Source organism: Cupressus sempervirens, chromosome 10, assembly GCF_028749045.1.
Source record: "Cupressus sempervirens isolate cs-2001-9-10 chromosome 10, ASM2874904v1, whole genome shotgun sequence".
Taxonomy (NCBI): domain Eukaryota; kingdom Viridiplantae; phylum Streptophyta; class Pinopsida; order Cupressales; family Cupressaceae; genus Cupressus; species Cupressus sempervirens.
In genome coordinates this window covers 480,007,538-480,032,652 of record NC_143127.1, presented here as the reverse complement: position 1 = coordinate 480,032,652, position 25,115 = coordinate 480,007,538, and the positions used below count along the sequence as shown (strand labels likewise).

The following is a 25,115-nucleotide window of genomic DNA, read 5'->3' as shown; positions in this document are numbered from 1 at the left end:
TCATTTTAGTGTTAGGCGACTATCGACAAAATACTTTTGGTAATTAAATGGTCAATACAAGCTGACTCAGTGGATGTTAAATTTTTATTTGAAAGGGTATTCAAGCCAACTTGACATTGGGTTTCATATATATGAAAGGTCAAGTTGTGGATTGAATTGTGGAATAAGAATTATGAGAAAGATGTGAAATAAGAAGGATAATTGATTGAAGGCAGAACATCCAAGGACCTACTAAGGATTTTTTTATCAAGAAGAATCAAGAGGATAAACTAGAATAGTGATTTGAATCTACAAACTCAATTGCTTCATCAATTAGTTCAATAATTTTACTCTCTAACAATTTTAGCAGTGAAGAAATCTCTTAACAAATTTGACTTAACAATCATTTTGTAAATCCTCTAACAAGGTAGCATTTCTTGACTAAAGTGTCTAAAGACCTCTAATAAGGTCACTCCTAATAGGGTGATTCAAATCCTCTAATAGAGTGACACTTAACTATTTTTTTTAACCTTTAATAGGGTTGGCCCCTAATAGGGCTCACTTCAGAAGAGTGAAAAATTGTAACTAGTTGCATTGGTGGTTTTTTCCAAATTGGGTTTCCATGTTAAATCCTAGTGTCTCATGTGTTCATTTTATTTTCTTTATGGTTTATAGCTATGCAACTAAGTTACTAAATGTTAATACACATAATATCTTAAGATTTCTTTGTTAACCAAGTTACAAAGAATATCCAGTTCTAACCAAGCAATGCAAATATTTGGTTTAAGAAGTAAAAGTTTGTGTTGACATCTAAGGGACTTGGATTTATTTTTATGGTAACTAATTTTCTCCTCCCATCTCAATTACTCCTCTTACATTTCCAACACTTGGTATCAGAGCATTAGTGCTTGAAGGGAAAAGAACTAAGCCAAAGATCATGATGTCTTACAAAAGGGAGATTCCTAAAACTTAATAAAGAAAACTTCTCATCATGGCAAGAGTTGATGAAGCTTCATATATCAAGCATTAGTGATGATGGTGTATTATATTTGGTGAAAAATATGTGGCACCACCCAAGCCTATGACTATGGAGAAAATCAAAGAAGCAAAGGAGCACAACATTATGATGATTGATATTGCATCTTCTTTAAACTATTCTAAGTTTGATGAAGTCGAGGATTGTCCTACTACATTTGACATGTGGGAAAAATTGAAGAAAGTCTTTGGAGGTGAAGAAAATGTGCGAAGAACTAAGGAAGAAAGATTAAGAGGAAAATTTGATCAATTGAAAATGAAAGAAGGTGAGAACATCATCCAGTACAGTGAAAGGGTCAGAGAAAGTGTTAGTGTAATCAGAACCTCAGGTGGAACAATTGATGATGAAACAATAATCAGCAAGGTACTAAGAACTCGTCTTCCTATTTATGCAATCAGATTTTTAACTATTCAAGAGATGAGATGCAATCCTTCACATGATCTAACTCTAGATACTCTTGTGGAAAGATTGAGTTCTTTTGAGTTCGACAATTTTGGTAATTATGCTCCTTCTAAAAATATTGAATGTGCATTCAAAGATAAACTAACCCTTAGTAGAAAAGGAGGGAACTCAAAAAGAAAACAAGTTTTTAGCAAAGATGAAGACGATTCAAATTGGGACCTAGAAGTTATTGAGGCTCTCTTAGGAAAAAGGGCAGCAAAGGGAAAAAGAAAATTCAGAGGAAAGATTCCATTTATTTATTCCTCATGTGAGGAAGTTGGACACATTGCAACTAAATGTCCACATGAGAAAGATAAAGAAGAAAGGAAGTTTAGCGAATTCAAAGGCAAGAAAGATTTCAAAAGCTTCAAGGACTTCAAAGGCAAAGGTAAGAAATCATGTTACACTACAAAAGATTCTAATAGTGATGATGATGAAGATGAAGTAGTTTATATTGTTGTCAAAGATGACTTTGATGATGAGGGGAAAAAAAAATAGTGCACTTGTCTCTCATGTTAACAAAAATTATACATGGATCATATATAGTGGTTGTTCTCACCACATAAGTGGTGATAAAACAAAATTTGAACATTTAGAACATTATGATGGTAGAAGTGTTAGATTTGGGAACAATGAACCATGTTATGTAAAAGGAAAAGGTATCATTGCATTAACTAATGAAATCAAATCTCAAAGTGCCTATTGGGTTGAAGGATTAAGACATAATCTACTGTTGAACAATATAGGATACAAAGTTGAATTCGTGAATGGAAAAGCCAAACTATTGGATGGAAAAGGAAAACTGGTTGGAATTGGAAATCAAACTAAAGGTAATTTTTTTAATCTAGATCTCAATGAAAGTTCTTGTTTATTAGCTCAAGTTGAAGAAAGTTGGCTATGGCACAAAAGAGTGTGTCATGTTAACTTTGATAACCTAGTCAACATAAGCAAGAATAAAAGAGTAAGAGGCATACCTTACCTAAAGAAACCTGAGATAGGATTGTGCAAACAATGTCAAATTGGCAAATTGAGTAAAGAAGTTTCAAAAGAAAGTCTTATAACTCTGAAGATGTTTTGGAACTAGCTCACACATATCTTTGTTGGCCAATTGGTGTAGAAAGCTATTGTGGAGATATATAATTCATTTTATTTTTTGATGATTACTCTAGAATGATTACTATTGTTTTTTTTAAATATAAGTCTAATGCTTTTCAAACGTTCAAATGGTGCTTGGCTAGAGTGGAGGAAGAAACAGAGAAAAATCTAAAATGCCTGAGATCAAACAAAGGACAAGAATTCATCTCAAATGAATTCAATGAGTTGTACGATGAAAGAGGAATCAAAAGACAAGTATCAACACCTAGAACTCCATTACAGAATGGAATAGTAGAGAGAAGGAAAAGATCCATCATAGAATGTGCAAGAACATTATTATTAGAAGAAGAAGAAAAAGTACACCAAAGTACTAGAGAGAAGCAATTAGCATAGCAGTTCACACACTGAAGTGAGTTCAATTGAAGAAAGGTACAAACAAAGCACCTTATGAATTATGGTATGGATATAAGCCTAATATTTTTTATCTTACAGTATTTGGAAGCAAATGCTATATCTTAAGAGATGTAATAAAAGGAAATCTTGATGCAAAGAGTGATGAAATAATATTATTAGGGTACTCAAATAAAAGAAAGGCATACAAATGTCTAAATCTTTCTACTCACAAAGTCATAGAAAGTGTAGATGTGAAAATTGATGAGTTTGCTGAAAGAAGTGAAGAACATAGCAGCAAAGAGTCTGAGGACTATGAAAGGTTTGTATACTATGAAGATCCTGAAACCTTACCTCAAAAGGTTGAAGCCAATTAGCAACCAAGTACATCTAGCAACACACTGACAATTCAGCCTGAGTCGCAGTTGGTGCAACCCAAATTGCAACCCCAGGTAGTGCAAGTTGAGCTACAACTAGATCTACTAGAGGAACCTAAGAAAAGGGAGGAAGATCTTGAAGAACCAAGTTCTGAGCAAAGAAGGAAAGATCCAAGGCTTACAAAATATGTTAAGATGCATCATGCACCTAATCAAATAATTTGAGGAGAGTCGGAAGGCATATTAACAAGGAACAACTAAAAGGTACATGTTTAGTTAGTGAAGTTAAACCTAGATCTGTAAGAGATGCTTTAGAAGATGAAAATTGGATAGAAGCAATGAATGAAGAGATTGAGCAAATAGAAAAGAATAAAACCTAGTCTCTTATTCCTAGACCCAAGGATAAAATTGTAATTGGTACAAAATGGATATGCATAAATAAATTGAATGAGAAAGGTGAAGTAACAAGAAACAAGGCAAGACTTGTCTACAAAGGTTATGCTCAAAAAGAAGGTAATGATTATGGGGAAACATTGAAAGTATTTAGAATAGAAGATTCCAAACCAGTTGGTACTTCCATGTTTATTGTACATAAGCTCTCAAAGGATGATGATTTAAAGGAGATAAATCAAACTTCTTATAGATTAATGATTGGGAAACTTCAATATGTGGTTCACACAAGACCTGATATTATATTGGCAGATGGCATAGTTGCAAGATACTTGTTATCCTAAAGAAAATCACGCGACGGGAGTCAAAAGAATTCTGAGATATCTTAAAGGAACTGAGGATTATGGGTTATGGCACAAGAAAGGAGGAAATCTTGAATTATGAGCCTTCACTAATGTAGATTGGGCAGGAAGCATTAATGACAAAAAAAGTACTAGTGGAGGAGCAATTTTTCTTGGACAAAACACATTGCAATCAAATATCATTTCCTAAGGTAATTGGTTCCATACAAAGAGGTAAGATTGGAATATGTGAACACCAAGGAGCAGATAGCTAACATATTCACTAATCCATTACCTAAGGATGCATTTTTGCATCTAAGAGGTAAGCTAGGGGTGATTCCCCTATTTGATGCTCACTAGAGTACATATCAGTGATGCATCAACTAAGCTATATTGAAGATTTATCAAGTTGATGCAAGATTTTCAGAGCATGTTGCATATGAATCAGTACATCGAGTACATTGAAAATTCATTAAATATAGTCTTTGGCATTTAATGTCAAAGAGGGAGAGATTATATTAGTGTAATGTCATTGTCATAGAAAAGAATATGAAGAAGAGATTTGTACAAGAGCAAGAGGGAGAGTTGATCTAGATAGAGTCTAAAGATAAGATGTCATAAGGAGAATCTCAAAGGAGGTTCTCATGGATAAAGAATCAAAATCAAACTAAGGATTTTATAAAATCTTATGAATGATTATATTGCTCTATATTTTCTTTGCATAATGACATGTTGTGTTTCCATCAATGCCAAAGAAGGAGATTGGTGAAAACAATTATTCAATTGTATATTGTCATTGATGTTACACAAATCACACTCTAACTAAGCACAACTAGTGTTAACTGAGCTCTATCCAGCACCAAAGGAGATTCTTGTATCAGCTGAGTTGAATTCAGAAGGAAAAAAGTTTAGTTGGTCATCAAAGAAATTTAGTGTAAACCAAGTTAGTTCTGTCAATGAAGGGTGTTAGTATTAACCGAGACAGGTCAGTTACCAAAGGAATTCAATATTAATCGAGTGACTCATTTTAGTGTTAGTCGGTTGTTAGCAGAATACTTTTGTTAATTAAATGGTTAATACAAGCCAACTCAGTGGATGTTAAATGTCTATTTGAAAGGGTATTCAAGCTGACTTGACATTGGGTTTCATATATATGAAACATCAATTGTGGATTGAACTATAGAATAAGAAGGATGAAAAAGATGTGAAATAAGAAGGATATCTTATTGAAGACATAACATCCAAGGAGCTGCAAAGAATATTCTAATCAAGAAGTATCAAGAGGATAAACCAGAATAGTGATTTGAATCTGCAAAGTCAGTTGCTTCATCAATCAAGTCAATCATTGTTACTCTCTGACAATTGTAGTAGTGAAAAAATCTCTTAACAAAGTTGACTTAACAGTCATTTTGTAAATCCTCTAACAAGGTACCATTTCTTGATTGAAGTGTCTAAAGACCTCTAACAAGGGCACTCTTAATAGGGTGATTCAAATCCTCTAATAGGTTCACACTTAACCGTGTGTTTTGTAACATTTAACAAGGTTGGCTCCTAACATGGCTCACTTCAAAAGAGTGAAAATTTGTAACTAGTTGCATTGGTCATTTTTCTCAAATTAGGTTTCCATGTTAAATCCTGGTGTCTCATGTGTTCATGTTATTTTCTTTATGATTTATGGTTTTGCAACTAAATTACTAAAGGTTAATACACATAATATCTTAAGATTGCTTTGTTAATAGAGTTACAGAGAATGTCCATTTCTAATCGAGCAGTGCAAGTATTTGGTTTAAGAAGTAAAAGTTTGTGTTGACATCTAAGGGACTTGGATTTGCTTTTGTGGTAACTAATTCACCCCTCCCCTCTCAGTTACTCCTCTTACATTTCCTACAGTTTTTAAATGAGATTTACATATTAGATCAATCTGTTAATTCCCCTGTCTTCTAAAATCACTCAAAAAGTGATAGGTTAATTGTACTTCCACCTCTTAACACAATTACTCAATTGGAGGTGCATGCCTTAAAACTCAGCTTAAATTCATCTTTGGATGAATCCTTCGCATTTATCTCAATTGATCTCAAAAATTGGTTTCCCTGGATTTTCTATAAAATCAAGGCTCCTTCCCTTGTTCCTTATGTGCAATTTAAGAGTATATTTATTATGTTGAATATGCTCTAGAGATATTGTGCATCACTTTTGAAGAATTGCTTGTTGAGTTCATTTGGCTAGATTATGTATATCACATAGATTATTTGTCATGTTTTGATTATTAGTTTATCATTTATTCATCTAGATCAATTTTATTCTTATTGCATAGAAAATACAAAAAAAATAGATTAATTTGCATCCATATTAAATCCTTCATTATAGTATAGTCTAGTCATTGATAGCTTAAAATTTTGAGAGAAATTCATACTTGTATTAGATAGGAGGAAATAAATCAATTTGTTTTGGTTAATCATGCTTTATTCATTTGATTATCTGATTCGCTAACCTAACATGTAACGATTTATTGAAGTGTTGTGTCACAACAGCAAATATAATTCTCTCATACACAATTACAACCTCGACAAATTATATTATGAGCATGTTCACATCTTTGATGACATCATCTTCTAGTTGTCTTGTGAATCTTTTTTAATTATTTTTTACCCTTGTCTTGTCTTTTGGCTATTTACAATGTTAAAAAGTAGCCAAATGGAAAGAAATATGGGTTGTGTTCATCTACAAAGAGCTACCAATGCCAACTCTTCTATGGAGGTTCTTTCTCCTATTAGACGATCTTATTTTGGCTCAAAAATATTCTCCTAATCTATCAAGAGTGGTCATGTTCACTCCCATCATATGACCCAACCTCTCTCATGTACCAAACCTTCCCTTGTGATCTAGTATATAAGGAGCTTTACTAGTGCAAATGTATAGTATTTAAGTTTCTCCAACCTTTTATCTTCTCTACTTGATTTACACAACTAGGTCTTGGCTACCTAGAAATTCATTTAGTAGAAATGATTGAGCACTACCCCTATGCTAAAGGCTCCTTCATTTCCTCATTTTCATCTTTTGAGGATAAAATTTGGTGCTTAATCAACATTGGGCTTGGGGAGATCGTGTTTTCTTTTCCAAGCTTTGGTCTCCTTCCTTTAGCCTGCTTTCTAAACCAATTTTTTATTAGACTCTTAAACATTTTCCTTCTATTTTGGGAGGATTCTTATTTTGAAATTGTAGACATATTATTTGGCCCATTCCTAAAGGTTGATAACTATACTTTTCATACAATGCAATCCACTTTTTCTGATATCATGGTGGATATCAACATCTCCAAACTCCTTTATGGATTAGTAGCCCTAATGGATGGGGATCAACCTTGTTCATAATTACTAGATTATGAGAACTTCCCTTTTTAATGATGTTGTCACTTCACTACTTTTTATTTGGTTGTGGTTTACTCTCTTCTACTTCAAAAAGGTTTGGTCACTTGGTGCAAGAACACTAATGATGATCACTTGACAGATGAAGTTCCTACCACCTAAGAGGTCATTTCATTCCTCAACACTATTTTGTATCCTTGAGGTGCCTTATGCCCGCCCCTCCCCCCGCCCCCACTAGGAGTCCCTCTTTATTTTTTTCTAAAACCATCACTACATATATTTTGATTTGTGGTGAATGATCAAACAAGAACTATACACTCATCTTGTATTCTTGTCAGGGTTTGGGGTGAAGATAGGCTCTAAGCAAGGGTTTGGGGGGCTAGTCCCCTAGAAGTGGGGGTTTAGGGTCACTATGGGGCACAACCCCCAAGGGAATATTTTTAGGGTTGGGGGTTTATTTGCTAACTAAATTTGTAAGCCACCTCAAAAAGGCTTGATAAATAAGTGGTTGTGGCATGAAAAATCATCAGATTATAATTTTCTCTTTGTTATATAATAAATAAATAGATGATTGTTTCTCTGGTGGATATAGCCAATAATGGGTCAACAACATTAAATCTTTGTATTATTGTATTTATGCCTTCTTTTATTTTTGCATTATCTTAATATTATTTTTTACTTATATTTGTTGAGACCCTAACAAGATAGTCCTGCTACATTTCCAACTCTTGATGGGTCAACAACTTTCTTTTTGGTGTATTCCTCCCTTATGCTTTACACCTATCTTTCAGTTGGACCTTATTAGTCCCACTTGAAGTTTTTTTTTATTCCCCAGTAGTAGGGAAGTTTCTCGTTTCCCATGATATTGGGGCTTAGGATGATAGCATTTCTTGGTAAGTAGTCTTTGGAGGAGTAAAAGTTGTCTTTTTTTTGTGTCACAAAAGAGACGCTTCCAATTTAGGGTCATGAGCCTTTTCCCATCATATTTTTGTTATAGTCAAAAGTCATCTACCTTCTAGGTAGGTGTTTCTCACTTTAGCTGTTGGAAACTTACAATTGGAACAATTGGTTTTTTGTAATTGATGTCAAATATATTGGTAAGACATATTTCTACCTAATCTAAATGTCATATCTATTTTATTAATGAAGAGGATTTAAGAAATTGCTCATAACAATAGCGCACCTAGAGGAAAGGTTGAGTTATGAAAAGGAAGCTACAATGGACATTTGATTAGTTAGACTTTGATGAGACATAGTGATTGTTTATATCAAGAAAGTTAAGCTAAGTCGTGCAATAGAGTAAAAGGTTATGGAATGTCGAGTGAAGCTAGTATCAACCAAGCCACAGTAAGTGTCGAGTGAATCTAGTGTTGACCAAGCATCACTATCGAACAAGAAAGATAGTTTATATTGAGCCAGAATTTTTATAGTGACTGAGTACTTCAGTGATGACCGAGTGTCAAAAATTAGTGATCATTGTTGAGTAACAGTGTTGAGAATGAATCCGAGGAAATCATAATTCCTATCTGAATCAGTTGATTTATTGGGAGATGTAAACCATTTTGAGGATAAGATTGATGAGTTAGATCATCAAATTCAAGATGAGGATTAGCTAAAGACCTAATAGATAAATTCTAGAGAAGTTTCTAGAGGATGATCAAGAAGGTGGAAAAATACAATGAATCGTGTAGAACTTTATCGTAAACCCTAAGATCTATAATGATTGTGGAAAATGGAAAAGCAAGAATCACCTATTTAAAGATATACATAACCAAATGAATAAGAAGAATGAGAGTGTAAATGTGAGGCACGTACTGAATTTAAACAAGGAAAACTATAGTTGCCCAATCATTGCTAATAGGCAAGAGCACATCTATCAAAAATCTTTGCTTTGGCAATGTGAAGCTGCAACCATGTCAAAAACCATTGAGGGTTTCTTTAATTTCTCTTAGAAAAGATGTGATTAATGTCAGATTGGCTACGAAAGAAATGACACCAGAAGAAGCTTCCAAAAAAGAAGCTTTAATAAAGGAAAATTACCTATTTTATCTCTCTGAATTTTTTTGTCTATTTTTCACAATTAAAAAAGAAAATTACCCATAGAAAAAGTGTTCTCGAACCAATAGAAAATTAGATTTCAGAACACAAAAATATTTTTAAAATATTTCATGTTTAAACTTTAGAAAATGACAACTTGTGCTAATGTAAACTAATTGGGTGCCACTACTAAATAACATTAGAAGAGGGATTCTAGCGATGTTCTCTATTGATTCTAGAATCGGTGTCCATCATCCTCCTTGATAAAGTGGTGCACCAAACCCTTGAGCAAGTCATGACCACTTCTATTGTATTGACCACACAAGATCATTATAAAATCTCAATGCTTTATCGTCTTCTTACAACAGTTATATCATTTTCTTTCACCAAAAGTTTAGAAATGATGTAGTTTTAGTTTTGTCTTTCAAATCCTAGACCAGCCTATTGAATTTACACAACAATGAAAGGTGAATGCTTCTACCTTAGAAACTTCCAATAGTGCAAACATCTATACACAAATTTCAAGACTTACAATCAACAAGGATAAGATATGGGGTCAAAATTTATACACACGAGAGGTTAGAAATCAAGGAGCTGGTTGACAAGAGGTTTTTATATAAATATTAATAATATGTTAATAAATCTTTCTTTAATATATATTTACCATATGATAATATTATTACATCAAATATTCTTTGACAATTGCAACATATCTTCATCAATTAATTATTTAATTTCTAAACAAGTTGTGATATTGCTATCAGGATTTAACTGTGTGATTTTGAATCAAACTCATTGACCCATGTTTCACGAGTAGTCAAACTCGAAACAACACATGTTCAGAGTTTCATCAATATAAATTGTTAAGACATGCATGCAACTAATAGGTTAACACGGGAATATGAGCTTTTCCTAGTCCATAAAGAAACACATAATTTAGGACTTTGATTTGGTAGACACTCAAATTTTGGGGAACTGGTGCTTTTTTGTTTTGATCTAGATTTTACTTGCATCCAAATCCCCTGACCTGATTAAAATGTTTCAGCATTAAACAAAAGCGTGCATTTCTTTGAGGGCTCGAATTCACATGAATGGTCAACCAAACCTAACAATGTAGACCCAAACAACTAATGCCTAAGAATGAAACAAATCCATATTCTGTTACTCAACAAAAACAAGAAAACAACACTTATCTTTACCTTCAACTTGAACAGGTTTTACCAAAGGACCACCACATTCAAACATTAAGGGATTGATCTGTTAAAGAGTGTAAATAGTATAGAACTATTTTTTTATGGAGGGTTCAAACCTGTGAAGCAACTCAACGAGGCACAAGGCCTGCGAGCTACCCACCAATGAAGGCCACCACTGAAATGTTTTAGAAACCCAGTTGTGCCTAAAAACTCTCGAGCTTAAAGCCAAGAATTGAGGGGCATCCACATAGTCAAAGTTCAAATTACCCACGACAGCTTCATCCCTTATGGTGTCAGAGCCTTGGACTCAACAAGACTTGATCGCTGGTGGATTGTTTGTGAGCCATTCAACTTCACTAATCGACCAAGGGCCCATTGACAATGAAGCTTCAAGACAGTGCATTTAATGAAGTTCAAACTATTTCAACTTACATACAACAATGAAGCTTCATACATTGCATTTAATCAGAATTTAACAAACATGTACTAGATTTTACCTCCGGTTTGTATTGATTATCCTCCCCATTGATCCACAATCGAGCAAGAATAGTAAAGATCTAATTTGACCAACATACCACAATGAAGCTTCACACATTGCATTTGATTGAAATTTCAAAAACATGTGCCAAATCATGAATCAATGAATTTGACTCAAAAACTACACAGTTAAATCCTGATAGCAATATCATTATTCAAAAACATGTGTTATATTTTACCTCAAGCTTGCATTGATTATCATCGCCATCATCCTAGAAATAACCACTATATTCTTACAAAATTGTTTGACCGCACGGTATAATGGTGATAAGACATTTCAAAGAAAGATTAAAACAAAAACTATTTAAATTCATGGAGCAATTAAGAATTGCAAGCAGATTTTAATGAGCTAATCTCATCCCATAAAATATCTGCCCAAATGACATCTTTAATGAAACTGATCTGATCCCAAGATTATATCTGCCAGACTACATCTTTAGCTGAAGATTTATCAAACCCGTATATTTGTCAATCCTTAACATAGAGGAAAACAACTACTAATAAAAAGAAATTTGATTCCTTGCATCTTGAGACGAATAAATAATATTCTCAGTGCTATAAATCTCCCACTGTTAGATTACACCACATACTATAAAACCATATAAAGAACTTGGACAATTGAGCCCTTATCTTTCAATATGCAATTTCGCCAAACATTTCACCAAAATTTGAAGAAGCGTTTGACACTCCTCCAATGTAATCTAGGTTGGAGACGCAGTTCTGTAATCAATATCCCAAGTGGCACTCCTTGGCAAAAGACAGAAAAAAATCTAAATTTCGTGTGAGATTCCAATCTATTTATACTAGGAGAAATGTGTATGCAAGATCTTGATTTTCCTGAAAAAAAAAATTGATTTTTAATTTGGTAAAAAGTTTAATTTAGGTTTGCAATAGAATGCAGTTTCTGAGATTATGAAATGTCGGAAAAAATGTGACCTAGTAAAGTCTCCCCAACAAACAAAATGAATTGTATGATTGATGTATTATTTCAAGCATCACTAGCAAGAATTCGAAATGCTAATAAGTAATATTAGTTGAGTTTCCCCACAATACAGATGACTAAGTTCCTTGATCGCATATAAGGCAACAAGAAGTCATGAACAAGCGAGAGACTGTATTGGACAGAATAAAGGGTGTCCTTCAATAATTAGTATTACCTACATAAATCAACAATAACCAGAATGTATGAATCAAAGATTATTGAAAGTTATGCAATCATTTACAATAAGATACCCCCATTCTTCATACATCGAAGCTCAAAATCTGAATATACATGAGATGAAAATAGTGCTGTGCAAAAAAATATGAAAGAAACCTAAATAAGACTGTCTTCATCTTTACGAGAATCATGCCCACCAGATTTTCCACTCTTCCTACCAAATATCATATCATCTAGATCCGCCATTGCATCATCCTCAACAAATCTAGGTTGACTGTTTGAGGACGACTTGGGAGTGTGGTTCCTAATGAGAGCTTCTTCATGGGCAGCTCCAGGCAAATCTTCCTCTTCCACAACAACAGGTATAGATGCAGGTTCAGAAACATGGGCAGGCTCTGGTTTTGAAGCTTTTATCATTTCTTCATACTTGGAAAGGACGTGCTGGATTTCATCATTGACATTCAATGCCTCGTAAAGGAAGGATTCAGAGTCACCAGCACTCTCCACTAATCTCTGTACAGTGAACTGTGATTGTCTGCATTGCTCTACCAATGTAGATGTAAGGTCATCCTGCACCAAATGTATTTGTTAGTTGGCATTGCCTCCAGGCTACAAATACTGGACTAATTGTAAAGTTTCAAAGATGAAAGCAAGTCCACTAAGTTACCGATTCGCATGCAGCGGAGGGTGTGGGTACACGAACCTGGCACATGGGTGAGTGAAAGTTTGTTTTGGGGACTTGGGTGTGTGTGGGTACATGTGTACACATATACAGATAGATAGATATACATGTACACAAAAAAAGAGAAATATACAGAACTGTAAAGCTAAATCATTCATAGTATGATACTTGATCATTGATCAATGTCAAATGTCAAAGATATATATTAAATACCAAACAGTAGTTAAAAATTATTCTTCAAAATGTTTTTTTTTCCATATTTTTCATATTGACTCAGTCCTCTGATGCGAAAACAATTGAAGGTGGCTTAATGCAATTCTTGCATTGCTAATTATAAATCATTAATTACCAATGACCATCTATCAGCTTTTTTAGGCATTGCATTTATTATTCTGAGTAAACAGAGTTTATTAGGTTTTCCCTTGGCATGCTCTAGTCACTTCAAGAATTATGATGTGTTTCAAAGCTTGTCTGTCCAGGTGATATTTAAGCTTCGAGATTGGCCATGGTTATCAATGTGTTTGTCATGAATGGTTACCAGACGACGGTTGAATTGACACATTTTTGTGGTGGATGTCCATGTATGCTATGATTGGACACATTTGTGGAGCTCTCCTTGCTATTCTATTAAGTTGAAAGAATAATCTGTATTTTTTGAAGAATGTGTTTTTAATGAACATTTTAGTATGTGAATACTGACTACTGTGTTGAAGTTATAGTTCTGCTCAGTGTTATTTGTACAAAAAAAAATGTGTTTTTTCACTTGGGCCCACATTTATAAAGTAGGCCCACACGTGCACGCAGGTCCACGCTGGGTGCACACCCTGGCACGTACACAGCACTGGGTAAGCATCATGTGCGCACCCTGGCAGATCCACAGCGTTGGGCAAGCTTCCTGTGTGCACCCAGCATGTGCCCACATACGCACCCGAATCGGGTGTGTGCCCGCACCGGGTACAAGGCCTGTGGGTACAAACCCTGCAACATAGCAAATATAGCATAATAGACAAAAATAGTGTTTTTCAAAAACCAACTTAGTAATCTCCATGAGCTCACAGAGTTTAATGACAACTGCCCCCCAATTTACTTAAGAAAAGGTCCAAAACTAAACTTCGTAAGAACTAACTGACTTGAGCTATACCCAACTCAAACAAAAAAGGCTTTAAAACTCAAAATTAATAGCACCGTCAAATATGACTGCGTACAAAACTGATTAAGGCGCAGGTGGCCCCTTGCTAGTTTTTAACTAACACAATGCATACTTGGAATCGCTTCCTACACTAGTGGAGCAGCTGAATATAGGATTTGAAAGTCCAAGCTTAAGATGTGCAGCCACTGACTAACTACCCGGCTGCATATTTTGTTTTCCCTCCCTTTTCTCATTTACTTTCAGATTTTATCTTCAAAATCTATGCTTCCAGTTCATTCCCTTCGGGCCCAAGTCAGGTTTGAACCCAGTTTGTGTTGTGGATCAGTCTGGATGAGGGGTTCCCAGGCCCAAGTCAGGTTTGAACCCAGTTTGTGTTGAGGATCAGTCTGGATGAGGGGTTCCCTGCAATTTGACAGGTATTGCAGTTTTTGCTTCCTCTTCTACAGTAAGATTGCAATCTCCTTGCAGTAAGATTGCCCATCCACACATCCCAAGATCATTATTAGTGAATGGTAGATTATATGGCACTTTATTCCTATTTTTTCATGGATTGAATTGACGGTTTGACCTTTCAACCAAGTCTGTTGTGTCCTAAATCACAAACCACCAATCAAGGAAAGGGGTCCATGTATAAAACAACAAAGAATGAGGATCACTTTGTTCAGAGTTTTTCCTTCTCGATTTCCAGTGATTGATTAAGGTTTGGAATAAACTTTATGCTAGGCATATTCTTGGGGACATTGTCTAAAAGCCTTCTATTATTTTAATTTGACTAAGTATTAAATACAAAATATAATGGACTTGATTTTTGCAGAACTTTTGGGTGGATTCACTCTGTATGGCTCATGTGAGGACTATTATGGTAAAATAATGAATGTGTTATTAAACAAAGATCATAAATGATCAATATATCCAAGTGTACATAAGAATGTTTCTATAATGAGCAAGGACAGAGAAATAGAAACATTCTGGAAAAAGAAAGAGAAAGTTTCCATATTGAACAGAGAAAAGAATATGGAAACATAAAAGATAAGTGACTGTTGGAATTAGAGAGAGATTATGGAAACAAAAATAGAGATATTTGACTCTAAAACCCTCCATTAAAGGTCAATCTAACTTCAAAACAAAAAAATTGCAGGGGAACCCGCTCTATATGTTCTGCAATAATGGTTTGTGGTAGCATTGATTGTGGTAGGACGAGTACTAGGACGAGTACCAGTACCCAAAACAAGCATCTCAAGGCAACGGTACTCAAAAATTGTCATAATTCTCCACTTCCAGGTGTCGTGGTTCTTTCCATTGAATCATTAGCTGCCTTCCAAGAGAAGATTGATGAGAGATGTCATGTCACGTTTTTTCACTCAAAACATGTGAATATCTAAAAAGGACAAATACACGAACTTCAAGGAAGATTGACAAAAGACCCAGAGAAAATGAAAGGACACCTAGAAGAGAGCTCGAACAATCCTAAAAGAATCTGAAATTATATTCTGAATCTGCTGGCTCTAAAATCAAGGCACAGAAAATGATTCACACAAAAATAATGGAGACCAGCCCAGATGAGATCTCCAAAAACCAGTGTAACGAGACTCGGACTCAGCTCGGACTCGGCAAGGGTAACTTGACTCGTGACTCGGCTCTGACTCGTGACCTGGCTCGGCGGTGACTCGGCGGTGACTTGGCAAAGTGAAAAAATCTCAAAATTTTGAGATTTTTTAGGATTTAAAGAACATTCCATGCACCCATTATTGAATAAAGCGTAAAGACACAATAACATCATTAAATAGAAGATAATTTGATCATAATGCACATGCCACATACTTAAAGTTAAAAACTTAAAACTTAAAAGTCAAACATCGATTACATATGTACAATACTACAAAGTTACAAACTTACAAAGGTAAATTGCTAAAAGTAGATACTATATTACTAGTAATTAAAGTCAAACTAAGATAAATCCATGCAAACCATCAAAATGTATATGTATTATCATTTATGCATTATGAAATCCAACACATCACTATAGACTGTTATGGGAGCCCTTTTAGGGTTATATGAGTTGTTTACCGCATAGGGTAAGAAGTTAACACATGTATAACACGATTCAATTCAGAACAGGTACTTTATTCATGTATGCACTTGCAGATTACCTTCTGATTCCAATGACTACAAGGATCTATCAATTCTAACTGATGATTCCAAAGTCCATCTCGGACATGTACATATATCTTTCCGAAGGGGTGACTCAAGCGTCACGTGCCCGTTCGGATACTAATCTACCCATTGGCCACACTATACATTTTACCGACAACATCATTCCCCCACAAAAGAAAGGTCGTCTCCGGACGACAATTACACGATATCTGAGACAAATTAACAACAAAATATATTAATTGACTAACTATAACAAGATAGATCTGTTTCTGTCTCATCACTTTCACATTCATCCCATGCCTGCACCAAACTGGTCTCCAAACCACGTTGCATCTGTAGCCTCTGCTAACACAATATTATCTCCTTAGCTGACCTTGATAGCCACCCGTGCTGCTTTCTCTGTTTCCAACTCTTCGGTACCCTGAGCCAAGTGTCGTTGCACTGCCTCCAACTGGATGATCAGCTCCTCCCGAGCTCTCTACGCATCCACCAAGACAGCCTCACAAGCAACACCTACTCTCAGCGTCTCTAGTACACAGACACTCCATGCCTTCAGCAGCTCCAATTCTTCTCAACTGGTCAAACTCCCACGACTGATATCCGCAACGACTAGGGGTCCAGGGGGCAACGCCCCCGACGGAGTCGAGGGGCAGCGCCCCCACGAGGTCCTAAAATTAGCACTCTGAAACTCACACAAAACTGCATGGAACACACTATTTCTGTCATTTTCTTCCAATTCCACACTCTTTTTGGCAACTGCTTATGTCTACCCTTCCTTTTGGCATCATACATTACTCATTCCGAACTGTTTCAATTTGTCGTCGTCTTTTTTTTTTTTTTTTGCTCTTCCACTTCCTCTTTCCTGTAGACTTGCTTTGTGAATCGATTACAGCAATTCCTCTTCCTTTCCTGATACCCTTTGTCTCTGAAATGTAAAAAAAAACATTAAAAAAACATGTAAAAAATTATCTTTTAAAGGCCCGATTTCAAGCCTATCGTGGCCGAGTCAAGGAGGCCGGGTCACGCGAGTCACTTGGTGACTCGCGAGTCACTCCTCGTGACTCGCCGCTCGCGGGTCACGAGTCTTTATGACTCGGCGAGGTTAGCACAGCTCGCTGACTCACGTGACTCGCCGCGAGTCACGTTACCCTGCCAAAAACTCACCAAGAATCTACAAAGTTTTTCAAAACAACGAAGCACTTGAAGAGTTTCAAAAGAAACCGTAGCCATTTTTGGAAAAACCAAGAAACTGCAGGTTTGACTCTAAAAATGGAGAACAAAAATGCTGGATGAAAATCAGAAATAGAGGTTTTAAAACACCCTAGATACTGCCCTTTGTAAAAGATGTGCAGAAAAAGACAAGTCGAAAATGCCCAAACAAAAAGGCCACGAATTTTCAGAAAAACAAGCTCACAAAAAACATCAAATGCAAGCCCAAAAATGCCAAAAAGCAAGATGTTTTTCAGAGGAAGATGGTTGCACGAGCAGGTAAAGGCAAATGACGCACGAGTTGCAGGAGAAAAGTTGCCCAAAGAAAAAATAATATATACACAGAAACCAGACAGATTTTAGAAAATATCATTGCAAACAATTTGTTTAGCACGCCCAGGAGAAGTATGTTGAAAATCTTGAGTTTTAAATTTCACAAAGAAATTAAACATAATCAAAACCTATATCAAAAAATGACTCAGAGAATTTCAAAAATGATATTATTATTTTTCGAAAAAAATAGCTCTGATAGCATATTATGGTAAAATAATTAATGTGTTATTAAGCAGAGATACATATACAAGTATACACAAGAATGTTTTTATAACAAGCAAGGAGAAAAATAGTAACATTCTGAAGAGAGAATGAGAAAGTTTCCATATTGAACAGAGAGAATATGGAAATGTAAGAGAGGAGTGATCATTAGAAATAGAAATAAATCTAAGAAAGAGATAAGCAAAAAAACAGATATTTAACTCTAATAAGCACTTTTTAGTTTTGTAATAATTGTTCCCCTTTTCATAGTTTCTCTTACATAGGTCGGTCAGTGCAGTTGTCTAGCTAATAATTTTAAGCAAGGACTGCTCAAACATTTTAAGAGTTTCTTGAGAGCCAACGGTTCCATGGTTTTTTTTCCTGCTTATTTTAAGTAATTACCAGATTTTACGAATTAAGGAATATTGTTGGTCCCTTGTAATTGTAAACAAAGTCCATTATACTAATGAACAATGAATGGATATTTATCGTAACATTAGATTTTACCAAATTTGAGTGGTATATTTAATTTTTTTTAATGTTCACTAAAACAGATTTTAACAAATTTGAGTGGTATATTTAATTTTTGTTATGTTCACTTGTTGTAGTATTCTAAACTTCGAGTCATGATTTTAGGCTGCAAATATGTATATAGTTATGATTTTTAATTAGTTTTTGTACAGACAAACCCAACCCAAAAATGAATTTGGCAAACCCGAGTATCGAATCCATGTACTCAAACCCGAACTAGTTGGTTCAAATTTCAAACATAACAAATGATCAAAATGTGGCATTTACTTAAATTAAGCGGAGAAAATAAACCATAAAAACAATTTGCTCCAAAAAAACTCATAAAATGTTTGAGGAGACCCTGCATAAAATTATTAGCCAGGCAGCTGCACAGGACCCTATGTAAGATGTGATGTCCCCACTCTATCCAGGGAGAGTGAGAGTGAGACCTTGTGTTCAGTGACAGGCAAATTTGTTTCCTAATTTTTTGGGACCAAATGAAATTTTTTAACTTGGCCTTGGATTAACCGAGTGGACTCACTGAGACCCGAGCTTCTACCAGATTCAGTTTCCAAGTTGTTTTAACAAATTAAAATTAAATGGCTTATTGAGTCATTTTGGTTTTTATAATTTAAAAAATAATGTTCTCCTAAGTTCTTGCGAGCAACTATAGTCTGTTTAACAAATTAAAATTAAATGGCTTATTGAGTCATTTTGGTTTTTATAATTTAAAAAATTATTTTCTCCTGAGTTGGGCGCCTAAGTGGAAAAGGGAATTTAGGTTGAAAAAGGTCTTTCCAACCCTAATTAGGTTGGATGCCAGCCCTGTATGGGCAATTTTTGCTGTTGGAAAGGGGATTTTTTGCACATTTAATATTTTGCTCTCATCTTTCATCCTTGCTATGGCGACTAGGGTTTTGGAGTCTTCCTGGGAACACACACTCTGCAAGATTATAGTGTCTTTGTGTTTGTGAAAGACCAAACAAATTGTTGCAGGTGGTTTGGCTTCATTTCAGAGGTCAAATTGGAACTATTTTATTGCAGATCTGGGTTTGTACCGGCTGAATTTTTGTTGAGGTTTCTAATTCAATTAATGTTGTTTTTCCTACAACAGTTGTAGGTTTCTTTTCCCAACACACAATTGCTTATTCCTTTCCATTATCTACCCCTGTTTGGGCATCCTGGTGTTTAAATAAGAGTAGATCTGAACATTTGTTGCTTGCTGGAATTAAAGCAGATTTATAATTACTGGTACTTTGATGTATTGCAATAAAATTAAGCTTTGGACACCGGGTATGTTGGAAATAAGCCTTAACTCAATTGATCTTTTCAAGTATTCAATTATTGTTTTTGAATCTCCACCTGTTATTGTTTGGACAACTCTAACTGAATTCCAAAACCAAAAACCTCACTCTGTCTGTCTATTTCTGAAAGATGACACAAAAAATAAAAATAAAAATAAAATATTTAAAAAATACAGTAGCAGCAGGGTTGAACCGATTGGATTCATGACATAAGACTTGAATCTAAGAAAAGGGAAACAATTATTGCAAAATGACGTCTGAACCATACAAATCTACCAAAAAACCCTGGGAAAATCTATTTTAGAAGTTTTACTTGAAAAAGCATCTCCTGGTTCGTGAATCCTTAAATGGGATAACCAAACTCAATGTAGAGATCTTATTTTTAAATGTAAACAGCTAACTAGGTTATCTTAACTAGCCATGCCTGATCTAATCGGATGTTAAAAAATCTGTTCTCTGAATTGTCTTATATTTTGCTTAGGATTCAACATCCCTTTCAAATCCAACTTATAGGTATCTAAAAATTATCATATACTTTATTTGTGATTACAAATAGATTGGTCCAAGGGGTTAAGCTTAATTGATTAAAGCACTGAGTCCTCATTGTAGAGACCCCAAGTTCAAATCTTAGAGGGACATCTAGTATTGAATTCTGAGTGGGGACTATTTGGTCTTCCATAGTCGGCTACTACTATGGAGGGGGTTTCTAAATAATCAGATTTCTAAGTTGCAACTGCTGGCTTTCAATAGGCAGTTTCTAGTGTGGTTTATCAAAAGGAGATATCATTAGTCCCATCGTTGAGTTCACAAGAGCTTGTATTGGTTTCATATGGACAGAATATTTGTAAACAATTATCAATATAAAAATATTACAAATAGATTGCACTCATCAATCAGGTCAGAGGACTTCTCGTTATTCCTGTGATATCAACTGCATTGACAGACAATATCAGTAAAATGAATGTCATTTGGAGTTTAATTCTCTCTTACATGAACACTTATAGAAAAACCTTGTAGATGCAACAATTGTAACACCAAGGTTGATTAAATTAAGGTTTTTGTCTTCAAGCTGTATTGTACAAACCTACAATAGCAGGTGACACAAACTGATGGCATAGCATCCTAAATTTCCTCTTACCCTCAATCTAAGAAATCCCTTACATTGAAATTATAGTTAACAATGGTTATCATCATCAATCAATCTATAAGTTTTCAGATCGTCGAGGGGCAACATCTTTATTTGTCTATGCATCATTTGTACAGGCTTGCTTGTGTGTATTATCATTTGTTTCCATTTGCAAAAGTCCCTGCAATATCTTGCTATAACATCATCATATTTCAAATCATGGTTCCACTACCCTGTTCTTCAAACCCATCTAACCCTGTCGAGGAAGCATATTACCTCCGTTGTTGATCAATCTCTCCCAAATCCAGTGTGTTTAATTCTTCTTTGAAATGGCATTTCTTTGCTCAGTTGCAATGCCATCTCAAAGAGCAATGAAATTTAAACACCTGGAAAATATACCCCGCTTTAACATCACTTATACTATACCTGTTTGTATATTAAGTAAATAAACTATCATTATTTATTATTATTATTTGCCCAATTTCCCGAGGCCTAATTCATTTTCCGAAGTCCTACTAACCTAGTTCCCTTTCCCCTTTCCACATTCCTTGATAAAAATTAATTTTTATTAAATCTTGATTTACACTCAGCCACCTGAACCAATAAAAAAAAATTAATCTCCACCGCCCATTTCATAACTATATCTGTAAAACCAAAAAGAAAATATTATAATTTTGTTTTTCCTACAACTCTATCTCCCAATTACTCAACCAACTTGATCTACATAATTGACCATCTTTAGCAAGAACTACACAATTGATCTCTCTGCATTTGGTTTCTCACTCTAGTTTTGGATGTGTGTTGGAATTGGAATAGTATTTAATCTTTTATGGTTTTATTCTTCATTTTCATTTAATTTCTTTCTGTTCCCAGTCCGTCCACATGAGCTAGAACTGAATGCATGCTTCTAGTATTGTAAGATTCAATAGGAAATTATATTTACTCTTCTCAAGTAAGTTTGGACAGAGATGCGGCAGACCATACATGATTCTACATTGAACTTGATCTGGATCAGCCACTCCAAAGAGTGTTACCTTTAAGCCAAACATTTAGTAAATCAAATTAACCAATAATTCATGAGTACATCCAGATTAGATGCAGCACCTGCCATAAGCATGGCTATCTGGCAAGCAAATGTCCCTTGCTGAAAGCAAAAAAACCAAACAATACTCTTCGCAACCGTGCAAAACACAAACATTTGCATTGGGATATAGATTTTAGACTAATATAAAATAGTTACAGCCAGGCATAAAGTGCACCATTCAACTAAACAATAGTTACCTTAAGTGCCTCTTGTTGAGGAGAGCTACTCAAAACAGTTGATAGAAGTTCAATGCTGTTTCTTGCTACATCAAGCACCTCTTTTTTTTGCTCATCTGTTAAGGTTCCGCCCTGAGGAATAAAAGCATCATTGTATCCCTGCTGTTGATCAAGTCCAGTGGCAGAATGTCCATCATGACCTGTGAATGACTGAGTGCCAATATCAGAGAAACCGCCAGCGAATGTTGGAGGCAAAGTCTCACTGTCTCGCCCAGGAAATCTTAACCCTCTAGATTTCAAGCTCTGCAATGTACAAAACTGTACTGTTACTAGTACTGTAAATATAAAGACATTCTCATTTAGTAGAAATTGCAAACCTATTCTTCATTGTATTCTATAGAAATTCAATAATGTGAAAAAATGTATCACTCATTGTCACATGGCTAAGTAAATGTAGATATATACACGTCTGATTGTACAAAAATTTTTATCGTTACCCTAAAAGGAGTTGTGTGACATATATTTGGCAGAAAATAGAAACTTTTGAGAATGGTTGTATAATAAGTACTAACATTTTCCAAACCGATCATCCTCTGTCTATATAGGATGCCCCTTACCTTTTGACTTCAAAATCCTGGATTTGAACTAAGTCACTCCCAATTATGTTCAAGACTCCCCATTTACTCACAACAAAGTCAAGGAAAAAAATTTCCATCAACAAATGAATACTAAACCCAGCATTTCATTTGACAGACTGAACTAATAAAATAACCAATTATTTCAAAATATGTTTCCTAAATTATTAGAGACTTTGCTCTGGTCCACAAAATTGACATTAAAAGATACTTTACATGTTAGAAATCATCCCTAGAGGCTATCATGAGGAAGACGGTGAAGAAAGCTGCTGATCAACCTCTGAAAAGTCAATTAATGACAAAGATGAGATCCACAAATTTGTTACAAGTGTGGTTGCATGTCAATACTCGATACAATCATTAGACTTACAGAATCCACAAAAGGCAATTCGTCCCTTGTCATAAATCCCGAGGTGAGCACTGACCATTTTGCCAATAATCTTTCATCAGCAGGGGGATTCAAACCTGTGATCAAGCTCTGATACCATTTGTTACAAGTGTGGTTGCTGTTGCAACAAAAGATTGACCTATCAATGCCCAATACAACTACTAGACTTACAGAATCTAGAGGCATTAGACCCTTGTCACAAATCCCGAGGGGAGCATTGACTATTTTGCCAACAAAGTTAATGACACAGGAAGTCAAAGCTTCTATGACCAAGAAGGCAGTGTCATTGGAGTAAAGGAATTTGAGAACTTAAAGTCTAATCTACAGCAATGCATGTGTTCTCCATTTGGTTGGTAGATTCAAGAATTAAACATACCATATAAGAGAGCATGATCGGTGATAACGTAAGCTCTGACTTGTCCCCAAATGAAGGGGTGTTCTCGAGGCTGTGCACATAAATTAGAGAACACCATTTTATGACAATCAGATTAAAAAAATGATCTTTTAGCTTTCCAGTTGTGGTCACTACAAGCACAACTGAGATTAATGGGTTGGGCAGGCCCTATAGGCTATGTCTACCGGGATTTCCTTATGGATGGCATGAGTCCCCATGCAAATAAGTGCAGTCCTTGTGTCAGAGGGATCAGCTGCCTAAGACTGGCAAAATATATAACCTGACAGAGATTTGGCCCGCCAATCGTGATCAACTTGAACGGCTAAGAACATGGGCATGTGTATTGGAAGCACAGTTTCAATATTCAAATCAAGACAACCTACGCTTGGCAACATCAACTAACATCTTGTTGCCTGAAAAAATACTCCAGCGTAGCCGGATTGGCAAGGCTCTGTTTACTCATGAGCCAGGCCGTGAGTTCAAAACCCTTGCCCACAAATGGGATCTCAGACAATCTTAACACCCATTCAGGCCCGATATAGATATTCAGCTGGCATGAATTTTTATAACAAAAAACGAAATTGAGATAACGTTCAAGATGTTTAAGACTATTAAACCCCAATTGAGAACCTAAGGCAAAAATAATAATTTAAAAGGAAGGGTTGCATAAATTGAGAACCTTGTAAGTCTCCTCAAAGACTGGCAAATAACGAAGCTCGTTATCAGACTCCCCCCAGGCCTGAATCAATTGCAAGACCTTGTTCCGATTGCTGGTAATAGTATGCGGATCATCAATGAGCTTGACCATGTCATCAAGCACCTTCTCGGAAGCAATTTCAGAGAACATCTTGTCACAGTTCATGGCACAGGTCTCGAGGAGAATTAGGGCAAGGTACTGAACCATGGGATTCTTGACAGCGAAACGTTTCTTGATAGCCCGGGCCACATCCTGGCCGGTGAGCTTGGAGGCGTTGACCATATCACAGATCCTGAGATTAGCAGCCCAATCGGGCTCCTGAAGCTGCATGTTTGTGGCTTCCTCCACAATCTTGTCCGCGGGTGTCGCAACCTGCAAGAGCTCCTTCATCTTGCCGCTCATGCTGCTCATGCCTGCGCTCATCTTTCTCCCCACCTCCGCTCCCCCAACCAGGAGCTTCTCGCCGAAGGCGTTGAATTTCTCCATCCAATCTTAATTCTCTGTGCTGTGCTCTTCTGATTTCTCTCGTCCTGAATCCTTCTCTCTGTCAGATCTGCAATCCAAACCGGTTTATGGAAAAAAAAAAGGGCGGATTTTTCCAGGCGTTTTGGGAGTTCGTTAACGTTTATGAAGTCAAGATTATATAGATAGACGCCTTCCAGAACAAGGAAATTCCTCAAAAACGCGTGTGGCGAACGTTACACGTTTTATTGCATCAACAACCGTGTAATG

At 35.6% G+C, this 25,115-nt stretch overlaps 1 protein-coding gene across 1 annotated transcript; it reads right to left on the bottom strand.

The window, feature by feature from the left end:
• Positions 1-12,298: 12,298 nt before the first annotated feature.
• LOC149534770 (Target of Myb protein 1) lies at positions 12,299-24,999 on the bottom strand. Its single transcript, XM_089807689.1, has 3 exons — positions 24,366-24,999; positions 22,291-22,572; positions 12,299-12,910 (listed from the first exon to the last, which is right to left on the bottom strand). Exons 1-3 carry the CDS (start codon positions 24,867-24,869, stop codon positions 12,497-12,499), a joined length of 1,200 nt encoding a protein of 399 aa, XP_089663815.1. The 5' UTR covers positions 24,870-24,999; the 3' UTR covers positions 12,299-12,496.
• Between the last annotated feature and the right edge of the window lie 116 nt (positions 25,000-25,115).